This window comes from Bemisia tabaci, chromosome 5 (assembly GCF_918797505.1).
Source record: "Bemisia tabaci chromosome 5, PGI_BMITA_v3".
Classification (NCBI taxonomy): Eukaryota; Metazoa; Arthropoda; class Insecta; order Hemiptera; family Aleyrodidae; genus Bemisia; species Bemisia tabaci.
Genome location: NC_092797.1, coordinates 26,602,838 through 26,627,669, shown reverse-complemented (window position 1 = coordinate 26,627,669; position 24,832 = coordinate 26,602,838). Strand labels below are relative to the sequence as shown.

General features: G+C 37.9%; 1 protein-coding gene across 1 annotated transcript; it reads left to right on the top strand.

The window, feature by feature from the left end:
* The first annotated feature begins 866 nt into the window (after positions 1 to 866).
* On the top strand, positions 867 to 24,570 carry LOC109037364 (sphingomyelin phosphodiesterase 4). The gene is made up of 14 exons (XM_019051966.2): positions 867 to 1,088; positions 2,509 to 2,805; positions 4,848 to 4,950; positions 5,598 to 5,823; positions 6,534 to 6,702; positions 8,238 to 8,318; positions 8,997 to 9,127; positions 12,831 to 12,977; positions 13,980 to 14,145; positions 15,596 to 15,754; positions 16,053 to 16,253; positions 21,740 to 21,838; positions 22,536 to 22,667; positions 24,093 to 24,570. Exons 1-14 carry the CDS (start codon positions 1,074 to 1,076, stop codon positions 24,468 to 24,470), a joined length of 2,304 nt encoding a protein of 767 aa, XP_018907511.2. The 5' UTR covers positions 867 to 1,073; the 3' UTR covers positions 24,471 to 24,570.
* Positions 24,571 to 24,832: the final 262 nt, after the last annotated feature.

Genomic DNA, 24,832 nt, shown 5'->3' with positions numbered 1-24,832 from the left:
TGTCCAGTTCTCCGGAGACTAGTGTGCGGCGACTAGCGACGACGCATACGCAGAGACTCGCGCTCAGCGCTCCCCACCTCCCCACTCCCGACTCGGCTCCGTTCGTCGGCTAGGTCCACACACATTGAATCAGCTAAGTAGGCCGGTAATAAGTCTGAAATTGAGTCCATATATGAATATTACCCAGGAGTAACATACATTAATGGATTCGTTATGGCTTTGAATATCTATTTATAGCAAAATTTGCACAAATTAATATAGATGGAATTTAAAAAAGTCGAAAAAACACAAGCAGTCGTTGATTTCTCCATAAGCCACCGTGTTAAAAAATGCCGGTTGGTTCACAACTTGGTAGTTAAGTCAGAAATTAAATCCCTATATGAATATTCTCCAGGAGTAATATACATCAATGGATTCGTTATGGCTTTGACTATCTAATTATAGCAAAATTTGCACAAATTAATATCGATTGAATAAAAAATGTCGAAAAAACACAGGCAGTCGTTGCTTTCCCCGTAAGCCGCCGTGATAAGAAATGCCGGTTGGTTCACACTTGGTATAAGTCAGAAATTAAATCCCAATATGAATATTATCCAGGAGTAATATACATCAATGGATTCATTATGGCTTTGACTACCTTTAAATAGCAAAATTTGCAAAAATTAATGCTGATTGAATTATAAAATACCTAAAAAACACAAGCAATTCTTGATTTCTCCATAAGCCGCCGTGTTACAAAATGCCGTTGGGTTCGCAAATGGTTCACTATTTTCGGAGCACACGTGGCTCGGAAACGCCTGTTAATGGATTGGCTTCATCGGCGCTCCAGTACTTTGCGACTCTATTGTACTCTATGGTCGGTTACAATTTCTTTGGTTGGTTAGGTTTCTGTTTCTCGTTGATAGTAGATTACAGACACATTTTCAAAAATTTATTCATTGCCGGAGACATCAAAATTAATTTCGATATCACTTTCTTAACTTTTTTTGAATACTGCTTAGTGTGAAATCTGCCTCTCTTTTGTGTTTGGAAGGAATTAATTAAGAGTGTTGGCCTTTAGTTTCTACGTCCCAATGTTTACCATGAATGTAAGTTACTTCTGTCCGCTTTTCATGCCTTATGAGACTTACTCACCGTAATCTTTATGAACTCTGCTTCTAGCTAAAATATTGAGATACTCCCAAAAATTTTCCCTGTTTCATAATTCCTTAGCAATGCTCCTGCGTTGAAGGGGGCACTCGGGATGCTGAATTTAGTCTAATGTCCAATACGAGGCGCATGGCTTGTTGCACTGTTAATACCAGTGGGAGGATTTGACCTTTCAAAGGAAGTCCTCATAATTACAGCCAATTAATTATGACTAGGATCAAAATCTTGAATTATCTTTTGGATAGACTGTCAAAAAATCAACAAAGTAATCTCTCACATTGGGGAAGCCCAGGGTGAAACTATTCCAGAAAATCATCTTTATCTACCAAAAATTCTAAGTAATGCTCCATTGTAACTCAGGAAGAATAGTCAATAGTTTTCCGCAACTATGCAAATGCCAATATCTTGTCTTCATTTAAAAAATGAATCGGAAAATAATTTATTAAAGTACTGTTTCAAGTGGAACTAGCATCAGAAAAGCTGGCAGCTATTTACTTTCTATTTGCTAGAGACTCTTTCCTGGTCGTTTAGTGCTGATCAAGGATTGACCACAGGCGCTATTGCTGCCCTACACAGTTGCATGGCCTGGTCTACATTTGAGAAGTGGTAGTTGGTCAACAACCGCCAACTTATTTGACGCTAGTTCCGTTTGAAATGACTACACACATTGAAACACAAGAGCCACTTTTAAAATTCTCTCTGGCACTTATTGTCGGTCCAAAGGACATGAAAGCTGGTACTCCTTTATTTATTATTTCACTCTTGTCTCCAATTTTACTCAAGGAAGAATAAGAAAAATCAGGTCAGCGCTTTGTTTCTTAAGATAGCTTAGCTCTATGCAAACTCAGAACCTTCCTGCAAAATGAGAATATCTCTCCAAAATGAAGGCATTTTAAGGCTGAGAATGTGACTACCTTTTGCTCTAAAGAACCCTCTGCACCCATGCGGTTTTCAGTGTTAGTAACTCCAAAAAAAAAAAATTTCTTGCACAAAGCATTTTCAGTCTTAAAACCCTGGGAAAGTCACGAACATTTTAAGTTAAAGAAAACTTCTCATCCCCTCTTTAATTGCTCAAAATTACATATTTTGATGCTAAATAACTATTCTCTGAAACTTGACAAGTAACCAGATAGCAAATCAGTTTTCTGATTCATTATTAAACTTTTGACCTGATATCCTGAACACATTTTTATGCCATGTCCAAATAGGTTTGGAACTCTAGTACCTGTACTTCAGTTGGACGTGCACTCAGAAACGCAGAATAATTTCAAAGGCACCCTATATGGGCTAGCTCTATTCTGTGATAAATTAAGAATACATTTACCGTGCTTTAATTAAGCTTTCCATATTTGTTCACAGGCCAAAATACAACAGTTGTTTGCTTTTCCTCTTCCGGAACGGGCAGAGTATGCTACCAAACTGTTTGAGGAGTTCACAATCAAAGAATTAGAGGAATTGTTTCCAGTACTGATCGCAGACATTTTTGGTCTCAACTCAATGGGATGGGGTCTGCGAACAACACATTATAGTGCCAACCCTAGGACGTATAACTATTTGTTGAGTTTTTTCCATCCATCAGGACCATTTCTGAAACTTTGTTATAAACTCTTATCTGACAGTTGTGTGAAATATGACTTCCCTTTCCAATATTTGCCGGTGAGTCTTTTTTCTTGCAAAAATTTTAGTTTCCCCTTTTACCTACTGTGGCGGCTAGCCACCACTCCGCCAACCAGCGCAGCTCATTGGCTGGAGTTCGACACTGCCACGGCTATATGTAGCCGCGAGCTCATCTCACCTGTCACTCCGCGCCCGTACGTCACACGGGACTCACGTCACCACACAGCACGCAGCGGACATCATGCAGCCGGCCGGCTCGCTCTTTCCAACGGCCCTTCTTAGGGCCACCACACGATGAGCACCCTTCACGGCTTAGTCCATACTACCATCAAAAGATCTACTCAGTAACGAAGAGCATATCAATGTTAAAGTTACATATTGGAGTATCGAAAAGACCCAATGCTTCTTTTATGCGCGAGGGTATCTGGCAAAATTTTCTTTCCCTACCCTCTGGCTTCCGATTTTCCCTAATTTTCTTTTCCAACTCAACTTCCCGGTGTGGCGGCCGATCACCGCCTCTCCAGAGCAGCGCGTCCCGCGCTCGCCTGTGATTGGCCGACACGATCACTCCCCGAGGGTATAAGAGCAGCGCCCCCGGCTCTCCACGATACAATCACTTGTGCTCATTCATCTAGTCTAGCTGCATCACGCCACGCAGCTCCTGCTCTCTCTCACTCGCTCCAGCCTTCAGCCATCCAGCTTCTCACCATCTCTAAAACGGCCCTTTTCAGGGCCACCACATTTCCTGAGCACCCATAGTGGTGACCTGTGGCGGCCAATCACCGCCTCTCCAGAGCATTGCGTCCTGCGCTCGCTTGTGATTGGCCAACACGATCACTCCCCGGGGGTATAAGAGCAGCGCCCCCGGCTTCCCATGATACGATCACTTGTGCTCAGTCATCCAGTCCAGCCGAATCATGCAACGCAGCCCCTGCTCTCTCTCACTCGCTCCAGCCTTCAGCCATCCAGCTTCTCACCATCTCTGAAACGGCTCTTTTCAGGGCCACCACATTTCCTGAGCACCCATAGTGGTGACCTGTGGCGGCCAATCACCGCCTCTCCAGAGCACCGCGTCCTGCGCTCACTTGTGATTGGCCAACACGATCACTCCCCGGGGGTATAAGAGCAGCGCCCCCGGCTTCCCATGATACGATCACTTGTGCTCAGTCATCCAGTCCAGCCGAATCATGCAACGCAGCCCCTGCTCTCCCTCACTCGCTCCAGCCTTCAGGCATCCAGCTTCTTACCATCTCTAAAACGGCCCTTTTCAGGGCCACCACATTTCCTGAGCACCCATACCGGTTTTCCTGGTAGCCAGACACATTGTATGTTCTTAATAATTTTTGAATTAAGAAATTTTCCATTTTATTGCAACTATTTTGTGTCTTTCTTTTTTTTCGTTTTTTACTAAATGCAGTTAATTATATCATTCGTTCAAAAATTTGTGTTCCAAAGCTTTGAACTGAGAACATCTCAAGTTCTGGGTGGGTTTTTTAACTCTGACATCTGATTCTGTATAATATTTTGACCAAATGGAGTTGATTAATGAAAAGCATTGAAATATGAAGGTGAGCCTGCAAGCAGTGCACTAATCACTTTGGGAAATTCAAGAGAAAAACAATTTGCCTGAAATTTAAAAGATTTCAAGCAATTGTTCCAATGTATTCAATAACGTCACAAAAATCTGTAGTTTTGGCAGTTGTTCACACAGTTTGTGTTTTTTGGCTTGTTTCATGAACTTCTATCTCTGTCAAGCATATTTTAGTGTACCTGCCATTCACTATGCTGAGGTGCTTTGCAGCAAGTCATAGTGATTAAGTCCATAAAATTTAAAGAAGATATGGATAGGCAAAATGTTGAGCTGGTAGAGACAAATTATTATTGACAGGTTATTATTTCTGTTTCAACTGTTGTCGGGACAACAGTAACCACTTCTCTATTCTCATGTATTCTCTGTGTGACATTACCTAACTTAATTTTTTTTTGGGGGTGGGGGGGATTTGGGGTAGGTAATAGAAAAATTTTCTGTTCTGTTGTTATCAACCTATGTAACAATCTCTCCTTTTTTTGTTGTTTTTTAGGACCAAGTCTGTCAACAAATTGAAAATGGTGTTAGTTCATCTTTTTATCAGTCAAGAGCTCAAATAGATCACCGATCGAGAAATCCAGTCTCTTTGTCCTTGAGTATCCTTTTTTAATAAAATTTACTTTTATATGTTTTTATCTCTTACTGAAATAGGTTATCATTTGAGTTGACTCATTGAGTTTATTCCAAACCCTTTTTAGGAATTTTGCTTTTAGGCTGTCGCAATTTTAAAATTAAAGGATCACTGCTTGATCAATAAGCCCGCTGTCGTAATGCCCGGTTTGATTCATGTAGACTATGATTTTTCCTGTAAGCAGGAAATTATAAGTTTTCATAACCAGTGCCAATATTGTGGTTAGAGTTAAATTTTAAGCAATTTTTGTTGTGTGAATCGTGTTCTTCTGGTCGGGGAAAAAATTAGTTTTGTCTCAATTCTTCCTATTATTTTCTTTCATTGCTTGATCTTGCTTATATTTTTCCATCATAGATGCTAAAATGGTGCCATATTGCTAAATCCGTCTGGGCGGAGACCGTAAGCTTCCAAACCTCTCTGTATTAATTGGTTTTCTTCAACTACCATGGACAACAAAGAAATTTCATCAGAAAATCTTTGAGAAGTTGGTAAATTCTCTCTTAAGTGCTTATTTATTTTGTAATATATAATAATACATACTTGGTCTTGTAACTAAAATTTTAATGTAAGAGCTTACTTCAAGGTAATTTTTCCTTAATACAAATTTTCTAGATCCTTTGGAACTGTTTCTTTTCAACTTTGGTTATCATCTGGTGAACCCGTGGATTGCTAATTCAGCAGATTTCTATGATATCGCAAATGTCGAGTCATTATATGCACGTCTGACGCACGAGTATCTACTTGCATTTTTACCGATTGATAATTCACAAGTTCTACCTCCAGTTTACAACTCTGTTAGCATGCATCGAATCAGGAGTCCGGTTCAAAGTTCACCAAGGTAACTCATAATACTTTTTCATCTCAGCACTGAATAATTCTAGGGTTGAGAAAAGCGCATTATCTGAACCATGCGTAAGAATGCTCACTGTACATCTCTCACTTAGGTTTCCATCTCGTCCTACCGTTCAAAAATACAGCATGATCAGCAGCCTTCAGCATTTCTTAAGCTTAGTCTCTTCACAATATGCCTGCCTAGAGTTCTGGATATCTTCTTATACAACATTAAATACAAAATACAGATTTTAGCATATTATTTTCATAATTCAAATTTACATGATTCGCACATCTCTGGCTGATTAGAGAGTTTTTAACAAAACCGCCTCTTTCATATCGACTGGATTAGTGTTATTAATACTGATTCAAGATCTTACTCAGTTGTTAATGAAGTCACTCATAATTTTGATCAAGTTCTGAGTCTGTGAGTGAATTAGTAAAGGCCCTAATGATTGTTTAAGTTAGCATTGAATTGGCTTAGTTGCTCAGTACTCAGATGAAGCTGTTAAAAGTTTTTATTAACATTTGTTGTAAATTTGCACTGTAGAGTCTCCCTCAAATTATGTCAGGCTTTTCTTTTCAAATCCCCCCCCCTCCTCAAGTCAGGTACATTTCTGACTCCCCTTGCCACTCCCTTCCCCCCCCTTCTACCTACGAGGACCTTGCAGTCATTTGAAGACAGCCCTAGTGCTCATTTGATTTTTTATTTTTTAGAACGATGAGGTCATCCACCATTTTCAAGCCAGGAGTTTTTCTTCTGCAAGAACCGCCCCCTACCCTTAGCACAAGGAGTCAAATATCAAGGCCGGAAATTTGGCGTTCAGAGTTACTGGCTCAAGTTCTTATTGATTTTTGGTTAAACATTCCAAGTCAAAGCTCTCAAGTAAGTGTAATTTTTTTCCATGGATGTATCTTTTCTTTCTTTTTCTTTTTTTTTTTTAAAGAGTTTTATTTATTGTAACTTCCAATTAGAGGAAACATATACAATTATCATAAGTTAGAAATAATGTATGGTAAAGCAACTACTGGTTAATTGCTTATTATCATAAAAATGGATGTATCTGGTAAAAATAAAAGTATTCATTAAAATATTTTACATCAAAACAGAAGGAAGATGTAATTAAGTGTAATCTCTGGTAATGCGATTGAACTCGATGCATTTTTTAACTCAGTCTTATATCACCTATAGGCCTACAGGTGTTCAATTGAAAAATATCTTATACTTAGCACTTCAATGGTGCGTTTTTGTTGGGAGTGGAATCTTGAGGAGAGAACATATTAGAAATGTACGTGTGCAAGAGACGATGGGCATTGAAGAGGCAATGACGCATGATATCATGATGAAGCAGTTGGTACATAGTTGATTTGTTATGGGCATGCGCAGAAAATGGCTGATATCGCATTGCCCAAAAAGATTTCAGAGTGGGCACCTCCAGGTCTACATCACAGAGGGCCGTCAGAGAGAGGGCGTCCAACTAAAAGATGCATAGATGGCACTCAGGAAGAGATGGCAAAATACCAGCGACTGGAAAATCTCCACCTTGGTAGATTCCAGTAGTGTCTAGGTGTCTCAAAGCGCCCTAGTACACTATAAATGCAACTCTTGCTTACACACTTTAGTGGTCAAGTTTAGTGGTCCAACTTTGTAAAAATTAGAAGTGCAGCCTTGCGTAGCAGTGAGGACGTGTGTTTGCTCCGAACACACAGTAGAGACTGAAGACAAAAATGAGGAACATGGTGTTCTGCAATTTTTCGCCATTACTTATTCAGTAATACTATATCATAAAAGGTAGAATTGCAGACTTGAGATTTCTCCTTGTCAGTCACATAAGGATTACAACAAGTCTCTAGTTTGCCACTGATATTCTTTGAAGTATATTTAAAGGATTTTTTAAAAGGATAGAAAAGAAAAATTCCAGAATAGGTTTTCCCTTTACTGATGGGCGATCCAATTACTTTCTATGCTTTGCGGATGATCAGGTCGCAATCGCCCTAAATGAATAAGAAGATTTAGATTGGATAATGTGCTAGTTGGTAGAAGAATATGGAAAATGGGACTTGGACGTAAGCATGGCTAAGACAAAGAAGCTTGTTGTGAGGGCTACATAGCAACTGCGACATAGAGCCAAGGGATGTTTATTACATCCAAAACTGCAAGAAATATGTCATAGTGTGCTGAATTGCGCCATAGGATCAACTTTTGCACATGCATTCCTATATAATTATGGGATCTCAATCCTCCACTAAATAAGATAAAAGATGATCTGTACCCGTAGGCTTTTGGTTTTTAAATCTCGAGACAAAATCTCAAACATCCAAACTGTGTAATTTTAGGTTTCCCTAGTGGAGCCAGTTTCATGTGCCTAATATTTTCAGATGGTTAAAATTAATGATTTTTAATTGTTTTCCTCTTTCTAGTTGCCTGGTTCACCAACTTTGTCCCGATCTCGAAAATCTCCTGTTGGGGGTTCTTATGTTAGAAGTTCATCAACCTTTAAAGTAAGCGGTATACCCAATTTCTTATCTCTTTCCCATTAAGCTTTATATGCAAGGCCACTCATTTCTCGAAGCGTTGCCATCCTCTTATTGTTTTTCCAAGGAAAGTCTAGTTAATACTGCAAAAAAAGGTGAACATATAACAGAAAAGTTTTGAAAAATTAAAAAATGTTCTTTATTTGTGATAGTATACGTATAACTTAGTCCTCCACATAAAATTTCCAGTGGATCAATTTTTGTCGAGCTAGGTTGAAAAATCTTATTTTAAAATCTTGATGGGAAACTCTCTCTAGTCTGCAAAAGAATAAGCTGCAAAGGGCTTTTGTTCATAGGAAATACTTTTAACTCTCTTAGTGATAGCCTTGAAATTTCAGCAATTACCTCCAATGAATCTTATCTACCTAAATAGTTACATCTATAATACTTTTCAAAGTAATCTTTGTTCGAGCTCAGTCATTGCAGGTTGAAGACAAAGGCAAATCTCCTCTGAAACAACATTGATTGACTATCGGCTGATCTTTAGTCTAACTATTCATCGTGCCATCTGAATGCACCCACATACTTACAGGATAGGATATAAAGCTAATTTGAGATTGACAGTCATCTCAATGTACAAGGAGAGAACTCTACATTAGTCTGCATGTAGATAACATGCCTTAATTTTTTATTTTTTTGTTTCAGGTGGCCAGGAAATTTACCGATTCTACTACCTCCATTGAACATTTTCGTTTAGTTAGAGTCATGATCAAACATTTTCATTATTTTTCCAATTCTAGAGCTGATGGTTCTGAAGCCATGTTAGAATTCAGGAGGTACCTATTTTAGAGAATTTATCAATATTTTTCACAAAACTTTGCATCCATTTGACAAGTAAACCTTTGATTAATGGTAACATTAGGCTTACTAAGGAATATTCTTCACTCAGTAATAATTCACTTTTGAAGTTAGCAGCACTTTTAATATATATTTAAATTTTACTTGAAAAAGCCGGGGAAAAATGCAAGTCAGTACAGTCAACTCCTGCTAAGTGATAACACACACTGAGATCGGGGCTCTGTGCTCTCTCAACAAGGTTTCACTCTTTAACGAAATCTCCTATTTTCCATGACTTACTTTCAAATTTTGCATCAAAACATCAGCAAAGTCACCCTAGTTAATTATGGACCCATAGATTGCATCTTTGTGGGTTGAACTATGCATAAATTATAATAACGCATAATTGGAACTCCAACTATAAAGCATCAGGGAGCTTGAGAAGTGCCCGCTGTCCCACATGGCAATACATCCCTTATGCTCCACTGCTGCCGATGCAATACGTCAGTTAAGAATCTCTTGCAGCCCCCTGCGGTCTGCCCCAGTGTTCAAAACTCTCTTTGGAGTTTCAGGATCCATGTGGCACATCAAGCTCAATTTTTAGGGGCCATTGAAGATTTTTTAGGGGCCAAATTGACTTTTTGCCTATGTATCACGGCGAATTTAGTGACAAGTTAGACGCAAGATGTTTTAGTTACAGAACTAGTAGCTGTTACTTGGGAGAAATTTCGGAAAAACTAGGATTTTTTTTTTTTTTGGGAGGGGGGGGGGCAATTTTTAGGGGCTACGGTGGCACAGAGCCTTCATTTTTCAGGCGCATTTGGCGCGTTGGCACCTGTGAGTTTCGAACACTGGTCTGCCCCCCCCCCCCCCCCCCCATGCCCTGTAGCCTGCAGACAAGTGCATGCCTGGCGCCTGCATTATTAGTAATATCCCGGCTGATGTGGGGAAAGATAAATAATGATGTGGACAGAAGATGGTCATCACATCGACTCGCCTTATGTTCCAGTGGTTATGAATCCCAACAGCAAGTGCTGAGTCACCGAGGTGGCGAGTGATGGTGCCTCGCCATTGCGCACCGGAAACGAAAAGGAGTAATAAAAAGTTATGGAAAAAGGAAGATAAGATCTGAAAACTGGATGAGCTAAAAATAATTTGGAGGGAAAAACGTGAAAGTTCTTCACATATTCGGGATTTGCGAAATATCTGACCAAGAAAATCTGCTCACTTGGCTGGGTGGATTTTCTCTTATCAAGGAATTTGTTACCATTGCATGAATGGGCAAAAAAACTCGACCAACCGATCTTACTCATTTAGTGGGGTTTCTCACTTGTGCAGGTTATTTTACCCTCAGCAGGAGTTGACTTTGAGCATTTTGGCGCGTATACGTAGTATACCGCCTTTGCGATCGTTTCGAACCCTGCTCGATACAATAACCGAGTCCCTTAGTTCCTTACCGAAAAGTGACTACCGCGAACTTCTGAGATTTTCCAAAGCGTGTAAAAAGTTTATTTATCCGTCAATAATTATGATTTAAAGTTGTTTCTCATTCTGGGGCTCTCTAGTTTATGTGCAGTGAATACCAAGAGTCTACGTTACTTGGTTTTCTTAAAAAAAGCCTAAGAGTACGACGCGCTGATTTAAAATATGCATATATAAGCAGAATCAAGCGAACTGATTCGAGGATGGCTGAGCAGGTCGGCACTCTCGGAATGAGAATTTAACTCCTCCGTTTTGTTCAAAACGTTGCTCTGACAGATCTCCACACCTCTGTTATACTTTTCAAAAGTTGGTACCCGTGCTCTAATAGTGCTGTTCATCTGACAACAATGTCAGTATCAGCTGATAATAATATTCTTATCATATGAGGTTAATAAAAAGTTTTCAGTCAGTCTTTGACATCCTGAATAATTGTCTTGGTATTTATTTACTAATTTTACAGAATTATATTTTATTTCTTATTAAAACTAAGAAATACAGTGCAATCTGTGTAAGTGCAATCTGTGATGAGCCTCGAGACTCATTAGACCATTAGCTAAACGTGGCTCATACAGGAATCCACTTACCCCTCTCTTCCCCACGCTCCTGATCACTGCGTCGGCGTCTCGACGAACAATAGCTAATGACGGTCGCCAAGCTAGGCCGGGATCCTCAGCCCCTCGCCCAATTACTTACGCTTCATTAACCATTTCACCGTCACGCTAGGATTCGCCCAATTTTCAAAAAAAATTGTTTCGCGAGTTTTTAGCAATTTTTTTCTTACTCTCCGTTGAAACACGAATTAAAAGAGGTCTCATTCATAAAAATCGGCCAAATAGAAGAGAAGTTACAGTATTCGAAATCCGAAGAAATCAACAAAACTTCTCCAAACAAAAAATAAAATGAAGGGGGAAAAAAAGAAATGTATAAATTACAATTTAATATGATTGACCTCAGAATGTGACAAGCAATTTCAATTATAAAAAGGAGAAAAAATTGAGTGAAATTACAAAAAATTAGCCTCTTGCAAGGGGCTTCCTTGTATGAGTTTTGACCTGAAGACAAGTAAATCCCGTTACATTATTAAAACGAAATTGACTCCATAGTTTAATGCCTTAGTTTCTTGAATACGATTATTTTAAGCTCTCGAAAATTTATACCAGCAATTTTACCCATGGGGTGATTTCCTGAGAGCTGATAATATCACGAATTTCTCATAGAGCCCTTCAAAAATGGCTTGCTTTTTGGGCAGCCGATTCGGCCATCAAACCGGGGTTTAAATGGAAGCTGATAATAACACAAAGCTCTGAGAAAAATTTTGAGATGAGTATAGGAACGGTTTGTAAATTACGAGGAGAGGCGGGCATTCTGTTCAGCATATCGATACATAAGTATTTTCACACGTAGAATTTAATTTTCACGTCAGGGAGTCGACATATTTTGATTTTTTCGATTTTATACGGAAAATGTATGGTTTTTCGGGATTGAAATTACTTACAATTGTTTCATGAAAAATGAATGCACCCAAAATGACTATAGCATTTTGACTTTCACATACGTGCACTCACTAAATCGATTGGTAAATTCAAAGAGTGGGTACATCGACCTGGTATATCAAGTTTCTGCAATTTTTCACGGCAAATCGGTAGATTTTCGGGATGTGGATTGCTTACTTTCAATTCATGAATGAATAAAGCATGGACATGGTTAAGCTTCTTTGCATGAAAAGACGTTTAAAATAAAAAAATCAAGACATATTTAATACAATTGCATTTATATCGAGTAAATCTCTTTTCAATAATATAACGGGATTTATAATACCGGTGATTTGGGTATTTTAGCCCCAAAATACCTTTAAATCGACTTTATCTTCTAGGAGTTCGACAGAATTTTTCCTTTCTTCGCTTAAATTTTTCCGTAGCACTTTTCTTCAAGAATCTGATAAGATTTTGCTTGAGGCAGATCAAAAAACTTAAATTTGTTCGAATAGCTTTCTAGATTCACAATACACGGTCTCGTCAAGGTGCGTCGTTGACCTTGCACTGTTGGATCGTGAATTCTCTTGTTGTGCTGCTTGCCTTTTTTGAAATCTCTGTAAATGAAAACTAAAGGGGTTGATATGTGCGAGTTAATGACGCGCCTTATCAACACATTGTGTTGGAGTTCACTGCTTGTTTTTTATTGATCATCACTTATCATAGTTATCTTATTAATGATCAACAGGTCTCTCTTAATATCATGTCAGAAGAATATTTATTTGTTCCTGAAAGAAGCAATGCAACATTGGCCCATTGATTCTTCCTTTCGTCTTGTCGAAGAAACATGGCTCAGCTATATCCAACCATGGAGATACACATCAAATCGTTGGAGGTAATTGAGAAAAAAGATTGTTTATAAAATGGAGAAGTTACTAAAATCCTTTCAATTGTGTCACTGTTTCAACAAGTAGTGTTACTGGACAGGAGTTGTAACATTCGTTTGGATTTTCTTGAGGATTGTATCATCTTAGATCTCTGGAGCGCGAAGTATCAAGCAATGTGATTTCTCAGTTTCAGTAATGCATGACATTTTCCAGTTAAAAGAGAAAAAAATAAGCTTTTATTAGCAACTCCCGAGCAGATGAGGATGACAGAAATGTTTGAAAGGAGCTCTTTTCCCCTTCATTTTTTGTAAAATTTCAAATTTCAGTTTGCAATTTTAATCAATGTTGCCTGAAGATTGACCGATGTCTTGGTATGTGAAAGGACACTTCTTCACCAACACTTTACAAGGCAATGGTGAATCATTTGAACTGTAGAAAATTTGAAGCCCTGTAATAGAACACTTCAAATTTGCTTTTTTGAAAGGGAAGAAAATAATATAGGACCTCTTTGGTAAAAAAATGTATACTTGCGTACGCCTGTTTCAGGGAGGACGCGTTTTCTGAGTCCTTGTACCATAAAGTATCCAATGATATAAATTTTTTACATATTTCTGTAAAAAGACATGAAATAGAGATCATTGAGTGAGGGAGAAATACTGCTCTTACAGCATTTCTTCGTATGCAAGGCAGTATGTAACTGCATTGCATCACATATGTATTGAACTTTTCTGCACTTGTCTCATTCATGCGCACTTGTCTTGTTGCGCACAGACAATCGGTTAAATTTTTCTTATTTTTAAGAAGAAGAAAATAATAATGAGAAGTATTTATTACATCCCACTCATCTCACTCACCATGTTGAAAACAACGTACTTACAAAATGACCTACAAATTATCATAGCAAAAGAAGTACCTGTAAAGGAGCACAAAACATGATTTCGCACAGGTAGGACGAGGAGGAAGTATTTTGTTTTTGTTCACTAAATTGCTCCTTCTGGTTTTCTGTCAAGGTTAAATGAAGATGTTAGTCAAGAGCCAATTGACAGCGTTTGGTTGCAGTTCATAGCAAGCAATCTTCTACTCTACACATATTTTTTCCAGCAAGTTGTGGGACGGTTTGCTAGGCTAGACCTTGCAACACCAAAAAATTCCTGTATGCTCTTCAGGTTCACGAAGGTAATATCAAACCCGGATGTCTTTTTTTCTCTTCTGTTTCAGGTTTAAAATTGAATTGTCATGCAATTGCACTCTCTGTTTTGCGTTTTTGAATGAATTACATACTGAATATTTTTTTTTTTTTTTTTTTTTTTTTTTTGAAAAATGAACAGGCTTTTACAAGTAAGCTTGTTTTTGATCAGTCACATAAACGCTCAAAAAGTATTTTCGAATTGATGGTTTCAGGAAAAGAGTTGAATGCGAAAATAGAAAGGTTGTAAAGAAAAACATTTTGAAAATGACCACGTATTCCTACTTTTTTTTTTACGAATTTCATCAAAGACAAGATTCTCTCTGTTTACTGAGATTGTTATTTTTTTGCTGTTATCTTCTTTTTTGTTTTCATTTTCCTCATCATGTCACTGGTTGGTTCTATACTGTGTAATGCTTACACTTGTTTTGTGTATGCTGTTAGCTTGTTTTTTTCTAAATGAATAAAATGCAATGCTCATAAAAAAAGACTTTAGAAATAAGGTGGCTGTTTTGTATTAGTGTGAAAACCATGCACCATTTGCAAAATTAAAGAGATTTGCAAGCACAATAAAAAGGTCAGCTCTTTCGAAATATTCAGGAAAATGAGGAGTTTTGAAAATAAGGAGGCCCAAAACTTTCTTCATTCTTAGCCTAATAATCCCACCATAGTTACTAGGAGCCATAGGTTTATACGAAAAATTAAGGTATTCTGTGCCAGTCAAACTTAATCATTCTTTGATTTGATGTTTTTCATGACCTCTTGAGAACGATGAGCTTTTAAAATCATACTTTCTGTGCATAAAAATCTAAAATGACAAGGCTGAAAAGTGAATTTTTTTGGCATTTTAATATGCATTATCTATTAGAATTGTTAATGATCGACTAGAGCTCCCCTTTCCTTGCTGCTCGCCGCCCAAAAAGATAAGACAGATGCTACGTAACTGAGCGTCAGTTGCTCTACAATGATGGGATCATAACAGGACAACATTTTTGACAGCAGTAGTGCCTTGTTTTATAAGAAAATTCGTACACAAATTTCCAAAAGTTCATTTTTCAGCTCTACCTTTTTTGAAATTGGCTGAAAAAAAAAGTCTGATCTCAAAAGCTTACCAAGCTTAGAGGGTCGTAGAGGACATCATATCAAATAATGACACAATTTAGCGGGCACGAAATTCTACGGTGTTCCGTTTGGAGTCCTTTGCTCCATTTATTTTCATGGCTGTGCAAAGGAAGGCTCCATTGAAATAGGAGCAAATATATGCTGAGCGGAGAGGGAACCCATATGTATCAAAAAATTCCTTGCCACTTTGTGAAGTCTCGTAACTTTCCTGGTCAAAATTAACACAACCTTTGGCAAATAAAATCAAGATAATTTACAAAGTTTATTATAAGACTATACAATTTGCACTTTATAATAATTAATCTGTCTAAAATCTAGGTATTTGCAACGCCTAATTTGATGGACTCGCTGAAGGAAGTTGAAAACGGGTTGAATAAAAGCAGTAGCCTGGGTGTAATTGCTCGGCAATCAATTCTAGACATGGAAGGTTCTAACTTCATTTATGAGCCAATCACTGGATCTTCTTCTGTTAATCTGGTATGTACACTTTAATAATCATCATAAGAAAAAAAATATTTGTATCCTTTCACAAGTCTCACACGCCCCTAACATGAATAGCTTTCTTTGACGAAACTGAGATAACCAATTGTCTCTCTCTAAGTTGAATTGATATCAGACCAAGAAAAATGTTTTATACTCTCGTGAATATAGAATCTGCCATTCACACCACAAAAGACTAGAGAATCAGCTCGTTGAATTTTTCCCCCTCTATTTTTATCCGTAGGATTTTATTTATCTTGGTTGAATGATGTTTCTCTTTTCTTTTTAAATTTAGTTCGTCGGCTTCAAAACTGTCATTGAGCAAGCATTGAATGTTGCACAGTCTAGATTGGAAACAGATCGAAGTCTGGAAAAAAAAAGCTTTTGGTCAACTCTTTTTACAACAAACTATGACGCTCAGGAATCAGTTGAAGAAAGGAAAAAGACACCGTTTTTCTTATCTCAATCTTTGAATCATCTTCGTAATATTTTTCCTGTAAGTTTACCTAAAATTACCTAGAGTTTCTTCATACTAGTTGTGTTTTTGTCTTATTCAAGGAATCTGTTAATTCTCTGCTGGTGCATTCTTATCAAGTTGCAACGCTTTTCTTTTATAGTGTAGTAACACTTAAGGGTAAGACAAACAAGTATAAGCAGTACAAGAGTCTCATTGTCAGTTTAAGCAGCAAGTGTTGAGACTCAGATCAATTTTTTGTCAGAATCCATCGAAACAATTAGATAGCATCTGTCAGTCGTTTCCTATTTTATGTATTTTTATATTTTTCTAACCATAAACAAGTAGACTATTTGTTTTTTATTTCTAATATTCTAGTCCAGTACCACATGTACAAATAAGAGGTCCCGTGTGCAGCTTCGTGGGTAAAATTGTTGTGATATGTCATTCTCTTCTTTAGGATGTCTAGAATCAGAATTTCGATGGTGTCAAGTTCAAAAATTGAACCGACGCCCAGAATTCAAGATGGCGTCCAAGATGGCCGCCGCCATGGTGAAAGTTTTAAATTTTGCGGATAGCGTCGAGTCAGATGTCGATTCCTATGTAAAATGACACGAGGAATCCGAATATCACATTTAAAAACACCCCCGACCCAAAGGAGGGCTCCAAATCCAAGATGGCGGCCAAAAATACCACTCAGGGGTACTAATTTGCCTATACGGGTCCAAGTGCATAGTGATGTATCAATTATTAGGTTTTCGGGGTCGTAGAGTCCGAAAATGAGGTCCATTTTTCGCTGCGGCCCTCCAGAGACCCTAAAATCAAATATGGCGCCCAAAATGGCCACCGGTTTTACGGCTGAAACACCAATTTAGCGCAGCTATGATAAGCAATACGTTCAAAATTTAGTTTTGTGGGGCAAGGAGTTCGAATAGGAGATCAAATGTTTATTCCTACAAAAAATTAAGCCTCCGAATCGAAAATGGCTACCGACATGGTTGCCAGTTAGAGGCGCAGGCCGGTAAATGACTATTGATATTAAGGGGATTTGCCAAAGGAGCTAGGGGTTTCGATAAGGGCCGTTTTTCGGCCCATACCCTGAAATTCTTCAATTTTACGATTTTTTTGCTTCTTGGGAGTCTAAATTTTACGGAATGTGTCATGCTTTTGTCATTTTCGGCCTATTTAGGGGTCTAATGCTGGCCTAAACATGAGTCTGAAGGCTAATTTTTGCGGAAAATTCGGGTTTCTTGGCATTCGACGCGCTGCGCCCGCTGTTTCATAACGATCAAATATCATCGGAGGAGCAAATTTTCCTTCAAGTATGTTCTTTAAGGGTGTAAGATATAGTCACTCTGGCCAACTTTCGTCGATGGCAACCCTTGCGCTCATAGTTAAAACGAACTTTTTAGAATTTTCTTGTTTTTCATCATTATTATTAAAATGGCATAAAAAAGGGCTACTCATCTTGAACCAGAAATAGATTCCTTGGCGGAAATTGTACGTAGCCCTCCAAAAAACTTTATGGAATTAAAAGCCCCCCCCCTCCTCCAAAGAAAAAGCCGGTGTTGCCATATTTTGTTGCCTAAAATCACAGAAAACTATTTGTGATTATTTCAGTATTTGGAGGCTGTTCTTCGTCGAGCTCATTCAGCAAAGTTCAAAACCCTTGATTTTTCATACGTAACGATCACATGACTAGTGAATATGCACATGCATTTATCTATTATTATTTTGTTCATTACATGTACTTATCTAAAGAGACTCCCATCGCGGCGCGGCATTGCCACATATCATCGGTAAAAATCGAGAAAATTATTCCGAGTTGGCCCAAGATTTGAGCCATTATTTCGCATTACGCGCATTAAATAAATACGTAGGACTCAAATTACTGTATTCAGGGATGCAAATAGATCATATTTTTTGCAGGTAAAGTTTTTTTTATGATCTTGGGCTTGTAGGCGACCCAATATCTTACGAATTTTTGACGTGATATTTACGCACGAAGATGCAACTTTGAAACATTGACCGTGATCTGGGATCCGAATAAAAAGTAAGCCATGTGTCAGAATCACGAGTTCTCAATGCTGATTTTTTACCCACCCTGACAAGCCCTGCCCTCCGTCACTTTTATTGCCTGCGATCGATCAGAATTCTACTTCCCAAAAATAATTGGAAACTCTGGTTTTCCTGGTTCACTCCTGCCTAGCCTCCTTACCGCTTCCTCATCTGTTGCCTCTTCATCAGGTTCCTCCCATCAGACAACTCATTTGGAGCTACCATTGTAGAATTTTGGAGAAATGACGCGTATTCATCTAGCAAACGCTTAGTTTTTCTAGTTCAGCCTCATATCTGTAATGAGCGAGGTACTAGATGACAGATGCAATATGCGCTGGGCAGCCCACGACTCTACCGTCCACCTGCCGTTGGTAATACCACCCGGATATGCCCACAGGGTTCTATGTCACTTTCAGGTACGGGGCTCAAGCCCCCCACCCCCCCTCCCCGCCGAAAGCAAAAAAAAGGGGGAAAGAGTGAAGGAAAGAGGAGACAGAAGATGATGAGGAAAGACGAGAAAAGAAAAAGTTTGAGGCCTTCGAAGATATTTATCTCTTTTGATGTAGAGTCTTAAATGAAACCACAGTGTTCATTTGATTAGTATTTTATAAAATTTTCGTCAAAAAATGCGTCTAAATACAGTTTAAATTTCAAACAATTTCCAGATTTGTTGATTGCAACAATTCGAAAGTATTTCGTGTTAAGGTAAAAAAAAAGTTTTTCTGCGGAAATTCATGAAGCTCTGTGTTACGGTAGCCTCGAAATGCGTCCAAACAGAGTTAAAATTTCAAACAAATTTCAGATTTGTTAAATGCAACAATTCGAAAGTATGTTGTGTTAAAGGTACGAAAGCGTAATTTTTCTGCATTTTATGATAAATTTGCGCTATGAAAGCCTCGAACTGCGCCTAATAAGATTACACATTTCTAAGATTTGTGATCTAATCAGACGCCATCTAAATAATGATGAAAAACAAGTAAAGTCTAAAAATTTCGTTTTCACTATGAGCGCAAGCAGTGTTCCAAACTCACCTTTGAGTTTTAGGAGCCATGGGGCGCATCAAGCCTGAATTTTAGGCGCCATTGAAGATTTTTTAGGGGCCAGATTGACTTTTTGCCTATATATTACGGCATATTTAGTGAAAAATTAGACGCAAATTTAGATGTTTTTGTAACAGAACTAGTAGGTAGCTGTGACTTGGTGAAGACAAAAGCACTAAGGATGAAATCGTGAAGAATAGAAAAAGCTCTCACTAATTGTAATGCTGAAAATTTCGAATGATCACCTAATATGAATATTCAGATTTTAAAGGGGCAATTTTTAAGGGCCACGTTGGCGCAGAGCCTTCTTTTTTAGAAGCAATGACCTATGTTTTAGGCGCATTTGGCGCGTTGGCGCCTGTGAGTTTCGAATACTGAGCACAAGGGTTGCCATCGACGAAAGTTGGCCAGAGTGACTATATCTTACACCCTTAAAGAACATACTTGAAGGAAAATTTGCTCCTCCGATGATATTTGATCGTTATGAAACAGCGGGCGCAGCGCGTCGAATGCCAAGAAACCCGAATTTTCCGCAAAAATTAGCCTTCAGACTCATGTTTAGGCCAGCATTAGACCCCTAAATAGGCCGAAAATGACAAAAGCATGACACATTCCGTAAAATTTAGACTCCCAAGAAGCAAAAAAATCGTAAAATTGAAGAATTTCAGGGTATGGGCCGAAAAACGGCCCTTATCGAAACCCCTAGCTCCTTTGGCAAATCCCCTTAATATCAATAGTCATTTACCGGCCTGCGCCTCTAACTGGCAACCATGTCGGTAGCCATTTTCGATTCGGAGGCTTAATTTTTTGTAGGAATAAACATTTGATCTCCTATTCGAACTCCTTGCCCCACAAAACTAAATTTTGAACGTATTGCTTATCATAGCTGCGCTAAATTGGTGTTTCAGCCGTAAAACCGGTGGCCATTTTGGGCGCCATATTTGATTTTAGGGTCTCTGGAGGGCCGCAGCGAAAAATGGACCTCATTTTCGGACTCTACGACCCCGAAAACCTAATAATTGATACATCACTATGCACTTGGACCCGTATAGGCAAATTAGTACCCCTGAGTGGTATTTTTGGCCGCCATCTTGGATTTGGAGCCCTCCTTTGGGTCGGGGGTGTTTTTAAATGTGATATTCGGATTCCTCGTGTCATTTTACATAGGAATCGACATCTGACTCGACGCTATCCGCAAAATTTAAAACTTTCACCATGGCGGCGGCCATCTTGGACGCCATCTTGAATTCTGGGCGTCGGTTCAATTTTTGAACTTGACACCATCGAAATTCTGATTCTAGACATCCTAAAGAAGAGAATGACATATCACAACAATTTTACCCACGAAACTGCACACGGATGCACATGTGGTACTGGACTATTCTACAGGAAAAGGGATTTTAGACCACAACACCACATAATTAATCATTTATTAATATCATTGCATAGAGGAGTCCTCTACAAACATTTTAAGTTGGAAAACGCCCATAAGTTAAAGTAAATAGCTTAAAAAACGCAGCTTTAAGAAAAAACTGTCGAAAAGCCGTGACACACTGCCATGTTCTGGTTGTGAAATTGTCAGATTTCTATGAAATTTTACGCCCTCGTTGGGCACGAATATGAACGAAAAATGAACCATTTATGTTGGAGCTAAAACAGCTCCTACTTCGTGAAGCTTTTTATAGTAATGATGAGCTGCTTCAGAAAGAGTATGCTTCATGCTAATTTGTTGTTTCGTTGTTATTGTAATATTTTAATTTGTTATTGACCTGTATAATGACTGTAAATGCAGTTTTTATGCAAGAGACTTTTAAAATAAAATAAAATAAAATAACTTCTTTGCTCGCAATTTATTTTTTAGGACACTATAAATGGTTTTCGGTGAAAATCTTCAAGCTCTATTTTTCGATCCAACTTCACACAAATTGTTTTTTCTGAAATTTTTGCCTCTATGAATTTAAATCCCTTTTTCCATAGTAAATAATATTTAATAGTAATTCCTATGTACGAAAATAGTAAACCTATTATTTCACCACAATTTCTATATAAAAATGTTAGATCGGAAGAAGATTTTTTCCACTTGATGTGTTCAGAGAACGTTATAGCTATCAGAACACCAAGTACTCTGTGCTGTGCTAAGTCAGTCAGCAGTAAGTACAGGATTTCGAATTTACAGTAATACACAAATGTAGTATGTTTAATATATGGGGTCCGAAGGAGAAGTCGCAATTTTATCTCTGTAATTATCGGCATAAATGTTTCAATCGTGGCTTTCATGTTAAGAATATCTTATTCTTCGAAACAAGCAGAATCGTATTCTGTAATTAGTGGACCTCCGGCAAAATATGGATTTACTGCCCAAAACTTAGCACAACAGCCCTATCCTCTGCAGGTAAAAAATATCTAAAATAATTTTTCTTTTTTTTTCAGAACTTCGATTGCGTTGACTCATCTGTGCCATTTTCAAGTGATCTCATAAATTCTTCCTTCTTATCTGCATCATTTCGGTATCAAGATGATGACTCCCTGGTGAGATTTTAGTATTTAGGTTTCCACGAAAAATACTAAGGGAAAAATTTTACATTTAGAGAAAAGTATGATGTAAATCATGCATCACGATTTGAGAAGACATTTTAAAGAATTTCCGCATGAAATCCTTCTACATATGTAACTTTGTACTTTAGAGAACCGGTGACCAAAGAAAAGACAAATTAATGGTGGTACATAACCATAAAATTTGAATGGACCAGCCTCTAACAGGCAAATGGAATCTCTAGCTTGTCTCTCAGCACAAATGTTACCTTCCTCAATCTCTCCTTGGGATTGAACTTATGTCCTCTGCCATCCCATATTCGTTCATGCTTTGGCTTGACTTCAAATCAAAACAAAACACACACTGCCAACAGAGCATGAAGAGAAAGGTATGCATTGCACCCTTGTCCTTTTCCCATCCATGTCTCTTCCAGCTATCCTGAGCCACATTCCTTTCTCTGTTTTGCTCTCCTTGAGTACCAATCGTAATCTGGCACTACAACACTTCTATCAGATGATGTGTGTAAATGTGCCCAAAAAATTCGCTTTTCCCGCTGGAAGTCTGATTTTTAAAGCTTTTTGTGCCCATGAGGTCATGAAGAACATCATATTACATAATAAAAACAATTAGCTATTGTCCAATTCCTCTGCTTAATGTGGTCTTGTTCATTTATTTTTTTCATTGCTTCCCCAGAATTCATCCAGAAAACAAAAAAGACTGAAGTTGAAGTATCAAGGAGATCCTGACCTGCAGCCCATCCGAAGTTGGGAATGTGCCGTCTTCGTTCGGATACTGTTTCATTTATCATTTTGCATCAATACTCTGGTAAGTGTTGTTCTTATTCGATTTCAGTTTGTCTTCAAGTCATGTGGATTCACAAAGAATGTGGGAGCACTTAGAGGGTCAGCTTTCTTATTAAGATAAGATTTTACACATGCATTTATTGGGCTTCCATCAGTGCCCTCCGCATATAAGGCATCATACGAATTAATATCAGATGTAGAGTTTTGCCATTTTGAGAAAATTGCATTTAAAGTTTGTGGAGCTATGCATTTAGAAGCCATCTGTACAGTGGATGTTCTACTCATGTTTCTGATATAGAGCAAACACTCCTCTAAAGAATACTTTTTACAAATTTTCATTATAGTTAAAGTTACAGGGGCAAAAAAAAAGCTTTCATATGCTGTTTTTGCTGATCCTTTTTTCTGGCGGCTAAAAATTGTTTTGGAGGAAACTTGTGCTACTGGCAAAGCACAAATGTTTAAAGCAACGAGAAATGAGTATTAATCTAATAATGGAGAATTTGCAAGGGTCTGAAATTTGATGAATTTCCTGTTTAAGTGGAATCCTCTGAGTGAACTGAACACGAAGATACCCTTGATTCATAAATTGAGCGATTATTAGAGGAGATATGACAAAATAACCGATTCTGCTAAAATACATGTGTTTAAATGGGAAATGCCGCCAGATGACGTCACAAGGCGGCGCATTTTCTCACTTTTAAATCAATTTTTCTCCAATTTCCCATGTCAGAAAAAAATTATGAAAAATATTGCGAACTCAGCTCATTAGGCACTTTCAGATGAAGCAATAAAAAAATTGCGTGCAAATTCTCCATTTTAGATATATATTTAAAAAAAAACCTTTAGGTAACTTTTTGGTCTAGTTTTCATCATGCCCACGCAATGCTGGGAAACCGGTAACTATACTCTTCGATGATCACAACCATTACTGATTTTTGATCATTATTCTTTGAACTTAGAATAGAAAAACCAATCTTATTTGTAAAAGATAGGGTTTTTTACAACCGCAGTTTTCAGGATAACAAATAGTAATAAATAGTTTTGATAGCGTCTCCTACAGACATTGTTTGTGGAGATACATAGCCATTCATTTATAAGAGAAACAAGAGACTTAATTCTATTGCATTGTATTTCCCGGGAATTTTTTTCGTATGAACATTATTCACAATGATATTCAAGAGAGAAAAAAATTGTTAAAGTGACTCTGTGGCAGGGGTGCAAAAAATTTTGAAACGCTGATTATTCTTGAAATTCAGTTTTTACCTCATGTGAAATGAATCTAAATAGATGGTGTAAGTGAACCAAAATACAAGTATTCTTTGCAAATATGCTTACAAGGAGACCCCAAAAGTTCAAGTATAATGCGGGCAACATGCATTCAATAAATTTCATTAGACCCTTACTTCATTTCGAAAACGCCTAAGCTTCTTGTTCTGTTATTGTGTAGTTCAAAGACACACTCAAGGAACTATACTGGAGAGAGGACCTTGTTGGTGGGATTGCAAGGCAAATACTCTGTGGGCCGCAAGTCATCTATTATTACAACAAACACTCTGAAAGTGGATATTGTCCGCGAGTTTCCAGGCTCCTCCCACCACGACTAAGCCTCCGATCTTTAGCATCTTATGGATATTTGGCATTGCTGCCATTTTTTTATTTATTCATGTGTATCTTTGACATGTCATTTGTTGCGGTGAGTTTGTGGTTAAGTTTAGCGATATTGTCTGTGATGGTCATTAGAGCAAAATTGGGGCACTTCCCTGTGCCATCTCAACCGTTAGATGAAAGTGGCTGCTCCAATGCTTCGCACTGTGAGTCCGACTAATCTGGTTTTTTTTATTAAATTGATATTTTTTTTACCATTATAAATTTCATGAGTCAGTTCCTAAAGAAATAAAGCTGAAGTGAATTTTCAACAAGAGTAATTCAGAAAGAAGTTAAACAATTATTTCTTCCTACCATCAAGGATTTAAATTCATATCGTCACCTTCCGGCCAAAGTATCACAAGCGCCATTTGTGCCTAGGCACTGGGCTGTCAAACTTCTCTAACTTGTCCAATTTTTTTACGGAGAAACCAATGAACAGAGTCACTGGAAAATTTTACCTGATATTTCTTTCCTCATCAAGATTAAAAGCAGAATTTATTTCATGAAATTTAGTGTAGAAGTTTAAAAAGAAAATTATAA

Excerpts from the sequence above, each read along its gene's own strand:
- LOC109037364 (XM_019051966.2), top strand. Across the intron at positions 2,806-4,847 it reads TCCCTTTCCAATATTTGCCG|GACCAAGTCTGTCAACAAAT; the intron begins GTGAGTCTTTTT and ends GTTGTTTTTTAG. Across the intron at positions 5,824-6,533 it reads CCGGTTCAAAGTTCACCAAG|AACGATGAGGTCATCCACCA; the intron begins GTAACTCATAAT and ends TTTATTTTTTAG.